Source organism: Dermacentor albipictus, chromosome 6 (genome assembly GCF_038994185.2).
Source record: "Dermacentor albipictus isolate Rhodes 1998 colony chromosome 6, USDA_Dalb.pri_finalv2, whole genome shotgun sequence".
Lineage (NCBI taxonomy): Eukaryota > Metazoa > Arthropoda > Arachnida > Ixodida > Ixodidae > Dermacentor > Dermacentor albipictus.
Window position 1 is genome coordinate 109,239,787 of NC_091826.1, and position 12,158 is coordinate 109,251,944.

The following is a 12,158-nucleotide window of genomic DNA, read 5'->3' on the forward strand; positions in this document are numbered from 1 at the left end:
TTATACCCGTGTCACACGGGCGTTTGGAAGGCCTTCCAATCGATAGTCAGTTGACTCAAAGGTCAAGTTCGAGCTGCTACACGGGCGATTTCGACGGCCGCCGAGTCAATAGTCTATCGAGTCAACGGAGCACCTTACAACTCTATCGAAATCTCGATGGCCTTTGAGCAACGGAAACGGAAACAGCGCGAACATGCCCTCTCGTTCACAGTGTGCTCCAACTCACGGTTAGAAAGAACAAATCAAACCAAAATGCTCTAAAAATACTATATATGAGTGTTATCAATTATTCAATAAAGTATTTTTGCCACTTGATATGCTCGAACTACACACACTCTCGACAACAGCGAGGTGCAGCGATGCAAACGTTGCCGCAGTTTCGCTACTCAACAACTTAAAAACTAAACATACATGTAAGACAATGTATAAACAATTGTTTTAATGTATACAGAAACATAAAAGAAATTATAGTGCTTTTTAAGTGGTTTTAATGTTGTTTAACTTTTTGTGACATGAAAACGAAAATAAAGATACGCAGCGCCACGCAATTTGGCGAGAAACACCGGTACCACTCAACGGCCTTTCAAAAGTGCCGTGTAGCAGCGCGGCAACTCCTTTGAGTCGATAGAGTTCTGGCGTTTCGAAGGCCGTCGACTGGAAGGCCTTCCAAATGTGCCCGTGTGACACGGGTATTAAAGGGACGCTGCAGAGGAAAATTATTTCAAAGAATGTCCCCACTCTATTTGGAGTGGCTGGCATGGGCATCCAGGCACCCTAGTTGTGCTAAGCGTCCACCTGCAGAGGGAAGGGGTTGCTCCTGAACTTTGCCCACTTCTGTCATAGCAATTCTTCCTTCAAACATTTGCGCTCAAGCGCAAGGCAAACACACCTCTCTTGTGTCTTTCTTCCACTTGTCATAAGTTTGTAGGTCTTTTTTTTTAATTTTTAGCTGACACTACGGCACTATTGTAGAAGCATGCATGTCGGAATAAAGATTGGAATGCGAGGACCATCCTAAAAGTAAATTTGCCATTATCTGTCTCATTTCTTTTTCTCTTGCATAACCGAAAATAAACCATTGTGTTTGTTTTATAATATCTGAGAGAAGAAAATACGCTAGGGGTGCATCACCTTTGAGAAGACCTGGCACTGAAAGGGTTAATTCGGACCACTGCACTACAGCGTCCCACGTAGCCCACTGCGTGGCTTCAGGGCGAAAAACCCACAGTGTCATTTTGCCAAGTTTAGTGTACATAGTGAAAAAGGAGATTCACCTTTTACTGTTACATTTATTACATGTGTGCACTTTTTTAGAGCGCAGCTCTTTGGCGTCCGTTCCTGGGTTTCGCGTCGGCGTTGTCGTCGGCCTCGTAACCTGCTCCGCCGCCGCGCATGCGCGCTGTCGGCTCTCCGGGCGAGGGAGGATGATGGAAGGGAGGAGGAGAGACTGTGGAGGAGGGCTGGCTACACAAATGGCTCTTTGGCGTCCGTTCCTGGGTTTCGCGTCGTCGTCGGCGTTGTCGTCGGCCTCGTAACCAGCTCCGCCCCCCTTTCATCCCCCCAGCGCTAGCAGCGACCGACTGATACCGCTTTCGTGAGTCCGCTACCGCACTCACGAAAGACGTCGTGCACTTCCTGCAACTCGCATTAACCGTCCATCGATCCACACCGATGTTAGTAGTGGGGGACTTTAATGTTGACATAAAGACAAACAGCAATTTCCTAACACTTATGCGGGAGAACATCCCGTTCCTCTCGCTCGTAACGCGTCCCACGGCTGTGACAACCTCGCGAGGCACTTGTATAGATCTCGTCTTTGAGAATCAAGCATTGGTGTACCAAGTCGAACATATATCAGTCTATTTCTCCGACCACAAAGCTTCCTTCATGACTGTCAAGAACTGTTAGTGGAGTCTTTGTTAAAGGAATACGTGTGAAAAATAAACAAAAAATTCTGTGATAGCGCATACATGTGTTGCTCGATTTCTTTGCCTCAATCTATCGAAAAGGTGAAACAGCTTATTTGCTGCGCTCAAATTTCGCATTAGGAAGTAACGTAATCGTCGGTAATTTTTTGTTCTTTGTGTATGTGCCTGAAGAAAAGGCTTGCTGATGGGTGTTGCTATGTCTGGTATCTTAAAGGGATGCTACAGAGGAAAATTATTTCACCTGTGTTAGTGAACTCTTCTTCTACGGTACCAAGGATGCCACATTTACTGTGCAGAGAAGCGGCTTGGTAAGCCAGAAAAGCCGCAAGAATAAAACACAAGTTGCGACGGGACCTTGAAAATCCTGCATCAGCTCACTGTGGCGGCATAGGTTCTGACGACATAGTTAATATTTTAATAAATTAAAATGGACTGTATTGAATACTAAAAAAGATAAAGATTTAACTTGGCAAGTTTTGCTAACTTTTACTGCGCCAACAACACCCAAATATGAAAGACATGCTTAAAAAATTTATGATGTTCTCTGATTTACCAGCACTGGGGTTGTGGTGCAAAATTAAAAAGAAAAAAAACATGGACTGACATTTGATTGCTTTAATTATCCACCTATTATCACAAAAATAGTTTCGCAAATAGTATCACAAATAGTATCACAAAATACTTCGGCAGTCCAAACTGATTATACCCGCTTTAGACGGTTGCCTTTGGCAATCATTGAAATCAACACTTGAACTTTAAAAGTGGCATTGAAGTGAATGGCTGTTGACTGTGCTTACATGGCTTTTCCGGCTAGACTTTGCTATCATGCGAGCACACAGAATTGCGGGTAATAATCGACAAAATGATGTATATGTTCTCGTTCCTTCTGTCTGTTTTCCTTTAAATTCTGTTTTATTTATTATGATGTAACATTTGCTTTCTTTCTTTAACTACAAAAAACACAATTGGTGAAATATATTTAAACATGAAGCTAAGATGGTTAATTCGTCTGTTTTCTATCTTTTGACTAGAGTACATGAAGGAAGGAACTCATGACAAACTCATTTGGTTTGACTGAGCCTTCACTGGCTGCCTGGTTGAATCGTGGCAGCGTACATGTGTAGTATTAGTATTAGTATATGTGTAGTATTTGTATATTAGTATTTTAGCATGGAGCTTGGGCAGAGGATCTTTCCAAGTGTTCATGAGAAGATCGGTCATGGTCCATGCTCACACAACACGCAGTGCAACAATGTGTGTTCCAAATGGTGCACCTTTATCGGTGGAGGCTGCCACCTCTCAGCTGCCCTACTGTCAACTGAGACCCTTGACCTCAGTTGAGGCCAATGATCACTAATATGTCAATGGCAGTTGGAGTTGCCAAGTAAACTTGGTGAACTCTCATTCACTTCAACTGCCATCGGCTCACTGGTGGTTGAAAGTGCCCGTTTAAATAGAGTATTACTGTTCCTGTTTGATGTTTCTTTAAAGAAGACTCAGATGAACTCTGCTGAGATGGCTGTGGCTTCCTCTGGCTGAGTGCGAGGTTCGTGGGGTCAAATCCCAGCCATAGCAGTTATGTTACTGCTGTTTGGAATGCTTGTATACTGAGATTTAAATTCATGCTAGACCTTCAGGTTAAAATTGGCCCATAGTCCTCTGTAACGGTGTCTATCATTGCCCACAATATACCTGCAGGGCATTGAACACAAACAAATGTATAGCAGTTGACGAAAGCATAGTTGCTGGTGCTCCCTAAAGCTCCTGAAGTCTGCAAAAACCTTTTGCTTCGGTGCAGAACGAACTTCTCGGCACAGTCATGTCTTACCTGCGGGGCTCGGCCAATTACGTCTGGAACACCAGGGATGTCCTTGGCAAGGGGGCCACCGGCGCTGTCTATCGAGGCGTCCACAAGGTTTGTTGGGAATAGAAAAAATAGGGGGAACCGAAAGATATTCGGGTTTGGAGTAACAACCATACGGAAATAAACAAGAAGAAAGGGGGTTAACCGAAGGGCCCGATTTTGATTAGTCATATCACGCGAGCGTTGCGGGATTGTTCCTCACCTGCGGCAAGTTGTTTTTTCATGCAATTTCATTTCCATTAATTTATCGTTTCTTTGTTTCATTTATTAAGCACAAGTAATTTCCCCTATGTTGTCTTTGGTATCAGTGTTTGTTGGCTTATGATATAACCATACTGAAACCAACAGACGTGAAGCCAAAAGAAAGGCATAGTGGAACTTGATCATTATAGAGTTTTGCCCTCGCTCTCACTGTATTACATACAGCAGACTACCCACTTACACACTGGGTCGTGCAATAAATTTCGCTAGTGTATGCAGACAGCCTCTATATACACTACGAAAGCACTCTGCATGGATTGCTAGAGGAAGGAGGTACTTTTCATCATAGACCTAGCATGCGCTTTCTTTCATGAGTTACTAAATGATTGTTTTCCTGTTTTCATTACATGTTTATTGAATGTTTTGTAGTGGGCAGCAGCAAGGCTATACCTTCGACACTGTTTACAGATTTAACCAAACTAGACTATGCACGAGAGTTTATTGGTCAGTTGCGTGATCCTAACAGTCGCATACTCGTGTGATGGTTTTTACCTGTGGGAGTGAGAGGTGCTGTTTAACACTCCAAGGGCTAGGTGATAAATACATGTACACCTGTGAGGAAGCGTATTTGGACCACAGGCTCGCCAGAAAAAGCTTTCTTTGTAATTAAGATACACAAACTGAAATTCAGGAGTGCACTAAAGAGTGTGCAATCCCAAATCAGGAGTACAGTCATGTTCAAGTTGTATTCACAGGCAGAGCAGAAAATTAGTTTTAACATGGAATGTGTGGTCCACATGCTCTTGCTCCTGTTAGTATGTAAATCCCCCAAAGTAAAAATCCTCACCTAGCTTAATTGGTAGTGTTACATGAGTAGTGGAGGCCCATTTATTTATTTATTTATTTATTTACTGGGGTGTATGAATATTTTAAACTTTCTAATAAATTGAATGGTGCCCTATTGCATACATTCTTCGAATTGAATAGTTGCTATTTGTAAGTGCAAATATTTTTCATATACTTTTAGAATATTTGAGAACATCAGCTGAACCCAGTTAGACATAAAATTGGAGAAAATGTATGGCAAATTTTCACCCCCATGGGCATGGTATAGACATAAAACAGAACTTGTGTAGTGGAGCAGGCTACATTGCTTAGGCAGCCATACTTTATAAGTCATACAGCAATCATTCATGCTCTCTGAAGAGTCGTGTGCATTGGAAGAAATGGCTTGTTTGCTCCTGATGCTGCATTTGTGCTTTTAATAAACAAAACTTACAACATATGTAATGCCGGAAACTTGCTAACTTTAATATTACTGGGATGCGAACGTCGTTCGAGAACTACCCGATATTATCTTCAATCCGATACAGGCACTATTCGATTTGGTTTTAAAATCACTATTTGCACACCCCTATTCATATATTTATTCATTTAGTATTTACTTATTTATTTGAAATACTTTTCAAGGCCCAAGGATATTACAGAAAGGAGTTAGTGGATACACTCGCATCAGCCAGTGCAAGAAGGGGGTAATTGGTGATTGCTGGGAGACGCCTTTGCCCTTAAGCAGGCTAAAAACCTGGCTGATGATGGTGATGAATCAATCATGAACTCGCATTCGTTTTGTTTTCCGGGACCTTCCAAGTGGAAATTTTAGTTTCTGGCCAGATGTTGACTTGCGAGATTTTTTTTTCTTTTTTCCTGTTAAATTCCTTTTTTGTGTGGTGATCGCTGCAGCAAACAGGTGAACCAGTGGCTGTGAAGACGTTCAACCAGGTCAGCCAGCTGCGGCCGCTCGAGGTGCAGATGCGCGAGTTTGAGGTGCTCAAGATTGTCAACCACGAGAACATTGTGCGGCTCTTGGCCGTCGAGGAAGATGTAAGTGTTCTTTCTTTTCTTTTTTTTTTTTGATGTTCAATATACATCAGGGGTGTGAAATTGTGACCTGTTTATCATTCAAGCGATCATGTGGCTTATATGAAAAATTAAGGCACTTGGGGAAAGTTTCTCTATGGACAACACACTAGGAAAGATTTTTTTTCTTGTTCAGTGTCGGCATTGATTACAGAGTTTCTGGCTAAATGTCTGAAGCCAGCACTGAATGACAGGCATGAAGCATCGTGCATCGGATCAAAGTGGGAAAACAGATCAGTGAAGGAGTTTGGCATGCAACTCACCTTCTTTTGACAGCACAGCCAGAGGAGATAGACCAATGTGAAATCTCTGGCTGCTGTGATGTAATACACATAGCATAAAGCAAATTCAAATGTGCACCTACGGATCACATATGACGAGAGCTGTCTGTACAGAATCCAAGTGAAGCCAAGCCATAGCTGGCTTAACAGGACGTCCACTTGCATCGTTCTGCCTGGTGTTGCCCCTTTATTGTTAAACAAGTTTGCAGCAATATACTTGTTCTTTTTGTTGGTTGTACTTATTGTGGTGTATTTTGTTCATTTAGGTGGAAAATAAACATCCATATTTTTTTTTTCCGATATCTTGTATGTCTCATTCTTAATGGTTAACCTCTTAACTGCTGTGGTGGATTACGAAAAATTTTTTATCAGTGCAAAAAATGTTGGCAGAAGTTGTTTATTATTTTCTTATGAAAATTGCAATAAATTGAATGCACACTCATTCGCAAAAAATGCCAAACAGTCACGATGAGTGTGCTATTGGAGCTCTTTGAGCCTAAAGAGGCTCAAAGAGCTCTAATAGCGCACGCGTGCGAGGCGGCCCGGCTCAGTGGAGCCCTGGACTAGGGGCCCATCCATGGCTGAAGAGGACCCAAGCTTCAAGTATGAAGACTACGACCTCGACCCGGTAAAACCTTAAAAGAGTCAATAAGGTTTTCCACTCCAACTTGTCATTGGCACAAGAGGATGCTCGTGATGGTGGGTTGTCTCATTATCGGCAGTTAAGGGGTTGGTGGCATCACCAGCTAAGTTACAGACCAGTGAGGGCTTTGTAGGCACAGCTATAATGCCCTCTGGACTGTTGCAAACTCATGCAGCCCCTACTCAAGGCTGTGCAGTGGGCTTTGTGCACGTGTGGAACTGTCCAGAAAGAGGAAATGCTTTCTCCCTCCTTTAGAAAGATTCCAACAAAATGTATTAACTGCACTTTGTGTGACCAGAGTAGCCAGCACTCATATGTCGCCCAAGTTTTGACGCCTTTCCCTCATTTACGTTATTGACGCTGTGCTGCTGCTTTCAGTACCAAGTGATACTCCTGTTGCATGGTCTCCAAAATTGGTCTACTGTACAGCCAAATCCTGTAGGCAGTAGGATTGGCATAGTGATATAGTTTGCCGTTGCCTCGTGAGTCGTGAAATTCCCCTTCTTTAGTCGTGCAGGAGTTGCAGCCCAATTGCAGTGTTGAAAAAAAACTCCACCAGTAGCCATCATGTTAATTGGTAGGTCACAGAAAGCGTGAAAGATGGCATGGATTTGAACAAGTTGAAGGAAAGGGTAGGTGGTCTTTTGAGTGAAGTTATTTACCATGCTAAGTGTACTCAATGTATGCATAGCTAAGTGCTCATGAAAGCATTGTCTGGTGGCTAGTGGCAAAACACATCCCTGTGCCCTCTTTCCATGTTAAAAAAATTTGCCAGGCCTCCTTCATTTTCTGATCGTCTCAGTGTGTTCTGCAACAATGTGTCATGTGTGCAATGCTGCATATTGTCATATTGCAGTGATAATGAACAGTCACCATTGCATAATGTAGGTCATGGATCTAACTGTTTATTGAGTGAATCTGTGCCCAGCAATACAAGTTACACCTGGAACAATGGTAGTGTAGGATTATGCCTCAGGAGCGAAGGAAAAAAAGACAGCTGGCCCGAATCAATGCTGTCGACCATGGTGAGTATGTAACGATAACCTTGAGACATCGCTAGAGGGCCCACAGTGTCTAGATGGACATGGTCGAAATGATGGCTGGATGGAAGGAAAGCTTGGGGAGGCGTCTGGGTATGACGGGTGACCTTTGTCGTCTGGCAGGGCAGACACGTGCATGTCCAAGCGCAGACATCTCCGGTAATTCCGGGCCTGACACCCGGAATTAACGGAGATGGAGAGTCAACCACAGAGATACGAGAAAGGGCATCGGTGGTGGTGTTGGCACTTTCCAAGGGGTGGATGTCGGTTGTAAATTCCAAAGTATAAGCGAGATGGCGGAGTTCGCATGACATGTACTTCGATGAGCTGATACAGAAAACAATAGCAATGAGCACACTCATCGACGGTCTAAAAATCTGATCTGCAGGTCAGGTATGTTGGCTTTTATAACATGACTTGCCAAAAGCTCCATCATAATCACTGGTGCTGCGTGCCGTCCAGAAAGTCCTACACAATTCATGTTGCCCATACAATCTGATATACCAGATTCAGTGACAACAGACAACAGATTGAACCAGGAATAACGTTTGAGAAACTTCCGATATAGAAAGGTGCATCTTGTGCTGAGCAATAACATTGCAACATTGATTGGCTCACGAAAAACATTCACCAATGTCCTAAACAATTTATACTCATGTCAGTGCCCCGCTCTTGAAAAGCATTGTCCCAATGCTGCAAACACGAAAACAAAAACAAAGGTACATGCAATGAAAAAAATAACAACAAAAAAGGTGCTGGTAGAACGGCTTAAGGCACACCACCTGCATTACTTCAGGGTGCGAGCGGCACCGCTGTGATTGTGTAATGCCGTCTGACGCAACCTCATAGTGCAGTGTGCAAATGTGTCGAAGGATCTTATAGGGTCCGAAATACTGTCGTGAAAGTTTCTAAGCCCTTGTTGGCGTATTGAGGTCCAAACCCAAACACGGTGGTCAGGCTAGTATTCCACATAGCGTCGTAGAAGATTGTAGCATCGCCTGTCGGTGTGCTGCTGGTTCTTGATGTGCAGGCACGTGAGCTCTCGGGCTTCTTCGGCATGCTGGAGATGGGAGGGGACATGCAGGTTGTCCTCGTCGGTGATGTGCTGCACCGTGGTGTCGAGCGTTGTCGCAGGGTTTTATCCGTAAACCAGATTGAATGGCGTCATTTGTGTTGTTTTTTGCGCTGCCATGTTGTATGCAAAAGTTACGTACGGAAGGATGGCTTCCCACAGCTTTGTGTTCGATGTTGACGTACATTTCTAACATGTTGGCGAGAGATTTAGTCGGATGTTCTGTAAGGAAATGCACCTGGAGATGGTAGGTGGTTGTCCTGCGGTGACTTGTCTGGCTGTGTTTCAGGATGGCTTGGGTGAGCTTTGCTGTTAAGGCCGTTCCTGTCAGTGATGAGGACTTTGGGAAAAGCCTATGGCAGGGAATTCGTTTCAGCAAAGCATGTAATGTAGTCCGTCACTGACGATCCATTTATTTTCATATGTTCCCGTCGGAACAGGTTCAACTGATCCAATCTGCAGTAACAGCTGGCAAGGGGACTAGATTGGCTATGGCAACCCCGCTGTCCTTGTTGCTGGTGTCCTGACAGTCTCAACACGTCTTGACTTAACGGGATACGTTGGTAGTCAGGCGTGACCAGTAGTACTGTATTTACTCAATTGTAACGAAAAATTTTCATGACTTTTGTTGCTTGAACTGGAACCTTGTGCTACGTTTGAATAATGTCAAAATTCACAATTTTAACGCAGAAATCCTATATTCCATGGCTTTTAGCGCTACAGTGGCAACCTGCACCTTTACGTCTTGATCCAATCCACAGACAAGTCGACCGAAGTAAAAACAGTTTTTTTGTTGGAATCAATGCAGTTTTCGGTGTACTTGTGACTCATGTTACAGTGCTGCAGTACCCTGTGGTCTTTCATGCTTCGACTCCACTTATTCATGACATTATGGTGACATAGGGCATTTGATATGATGCCTGCTTCTAGATACAAGCAATTTTGAGGCCGAGAAGGAGGGAAACTCCATCTTGGCTAGGTGGCGCGACATCGACATTTCGCGAGTGGCAGGACAAGCGGGAGGCCCTCTTTAAATGTGAGGCTGGTCGAAAGTGCTCTGTGGACCTTGTAGTGACTTAGTGCCGTCCCCAAATAAAATGGTTGTGTGGCCTTTTAAGAAGTACTTAATCTGAAACAAGCTCAAAGATGACGTGATCATGTGCGATCGCTTATGTAGATAGTTTCGCTTTCACTAGGCTTAGCTCATCCCAGCACAACATCCCACAAGATGTGCAGCTGATAGTGCTTTTGGCATTGATAACGAACTTGGCACAGCATCAAAAGCACTTGTCAGGGACGCTTTCAGTTCCGAATCATTCGAAATTTCATGAAAGTGAGGCTGTCCCTGAAAGTGAACACCCAAGAATACCGTCCAAGAAAAGTTGTCTCCACCTCAGACGGCGACAATAAGTGAAGAGAACTTGTTTCTGAATTATTTCTTGAATAAAGGTACCCTTTCTCCCATTCATCTCGTTACGTTTGCGGTTTTATTTGTTTTTTTATTTCTCGTGACTGGAAAGTAGACCCTCGCGTAAGAATCATGGTTATTTATCACATGCAGCTGGACCGTCACACATGGCATGTAGAACCTCTGATCTCAGTGATGAGGGTACAACCAGAAGGTAGTTGGCGTCGACTAGGGAGAAGTTCTTCTTTACGTGGGCTTCATTTTTCAGGGAAAATGAAGACAATCTGCACCTAAATACCCTAGGGATGATGTCGGCCTTTCCTTTGAAGTTCCGGGTCTCTTCATTGCTGTTCAGTATAATTGTCTGCGCTTATTATTCCCACGAAGGTGATGTAGCCTTGGTTGTCGCACGGCGGCAGGTCATGTGGTGCATGGGACATGCAGTTGGCATCGAATGTTTCTGACCTCAACTTGTAGGTCACGGTGATGTCAAATTCCGGCGCTCTGATGCACCACCATGCAAGGTGGCCTGCAGGGTCCTTCAAATTTACCAGCCAGCACAAGGTGTGAGAGTCGCATACGACTTTGAATGGCCTACCCTTCAGATCGGGTCGAACTTTTGCTGTAGCCCAATTGATAGCAAGTCAACATATTGCTGAGAATTAAAGTAAAATAACTTTTTGGAAGAATACTTCATCCTTTTAAATTATTTGTTGCTTTCCCTTTAGTGTCCTTTTAAAGGGCCCCTCACCAGGCTGCATTGCAAATTTTGGTTATACACTGGAAATGGTAAGGCGCCACCTAAGGAATGTTTTACCGAAATAATTTTCAGATAAGTTCATTATTCGAAGATAGAGAAAAAACTGTCCTGTTACTATGCCACCAGCAGGAGAGCATCACTGCCATTGGAGACGCTCTCTTTGCTTCGACTTGCATCTGCAAGCAGTGTTTCTTCCCTGCCTTCTTCCATAACGGAACCATAGAATAAAGAACAACTTTAGAGAAGGGAAACTGTACCTTCCACAGTGGTTCGAAAATAAGCAGCGGCAGCGCATGGAACTTACTTTGGCAGGCGCCAGATGACGCTGCTAAAACCGGAAGTGGAAGTGCAAGTTTTTTTTTTTTTTTTTACAGCAATATTTAATATGGCCGTTTTTTCCCGGTCGTGTACGCTTGTATCCGCTCGTACGCGCCGTGCTCGCCCAGCTGGCTACGCGGCAGCCGCGTAGCCGGTGCGTTCTAATTGCCAGGAGACCAAAGGGCCTCTACTGACGCCCACACGAACAAGCCACAAGTGAGTGAACAGAACGTGCTACTTTATTGGCAGAAGACGAGCAGTGTTGATGTACATTCTCATGCAACAGCAAAAAAATTTGCATGTCGAGATGCGCTGGATTCATTAATGCGAGCTCCTAAACGGGACTTCGTCGTCGCACATGGCGGTCTGGTGATGAGCGACAACCAGCTGTGCAGAAAGATTGGACAGAGCGTCCCACCTGTTTGAACCGACAGTTGCCGTTCAAGATGAACAACTTGCATTGCGAAGCAATCGGGGGAACCAGGCATCTGCTGCCGCAGCCAACACATAAACATGGGCTTCCTGCCACTTTAGCGTTCAACTCCTGTCCAACGTGCACCTTTCTTTTTGTTCTTTCGGGGGCCACTAAAGAGGGCGGCTTTGTCTCAATATGTGCATCCTCCGTTTCGTGGGCATCACCTTTCACAGCCACTTTTGCGGGTCTTTTCACCCACGTGGCTATCAACTTCATTCACTTCAGACCATGTAAGCATGTATGCTGGTCTC

At 44.1% G+C, this 12,158-nt stretch overlaps 1 protein-coding gene across 3 annotated transcripts in view; it reads left to right on the forward strand.

Moving 5' to 3' along the window:
* Positions 1-12,158, forward strand: part of LOC135904974 (serine/threonine-protein kinase TBK1-like) — a 151,334-nt gene that overhangs the window by 20,997 nt on the left and 118,179 nt on the right. For all 3 annotated transcript variants that reach the window (XR_010565273.2, XM_065435967.1, XM_065435966.2), the window contains exons 2-3: positions 3,727-3,843; positions 5,734-5,874. Coding sequence is in view for 2 of the 3 variants with exons in the window: in XM_065435967.1 (XP_065292039.1) it covers positions 3,748-3,843; positions 5,734-5,874 (237 nt within the window). In the remaining variant the exon portion in view is untranslated. The remainder of the gene's footprint in view (positions 1-3,726; positions 3,844-5,733; positions 5,875-12,158) is intronic.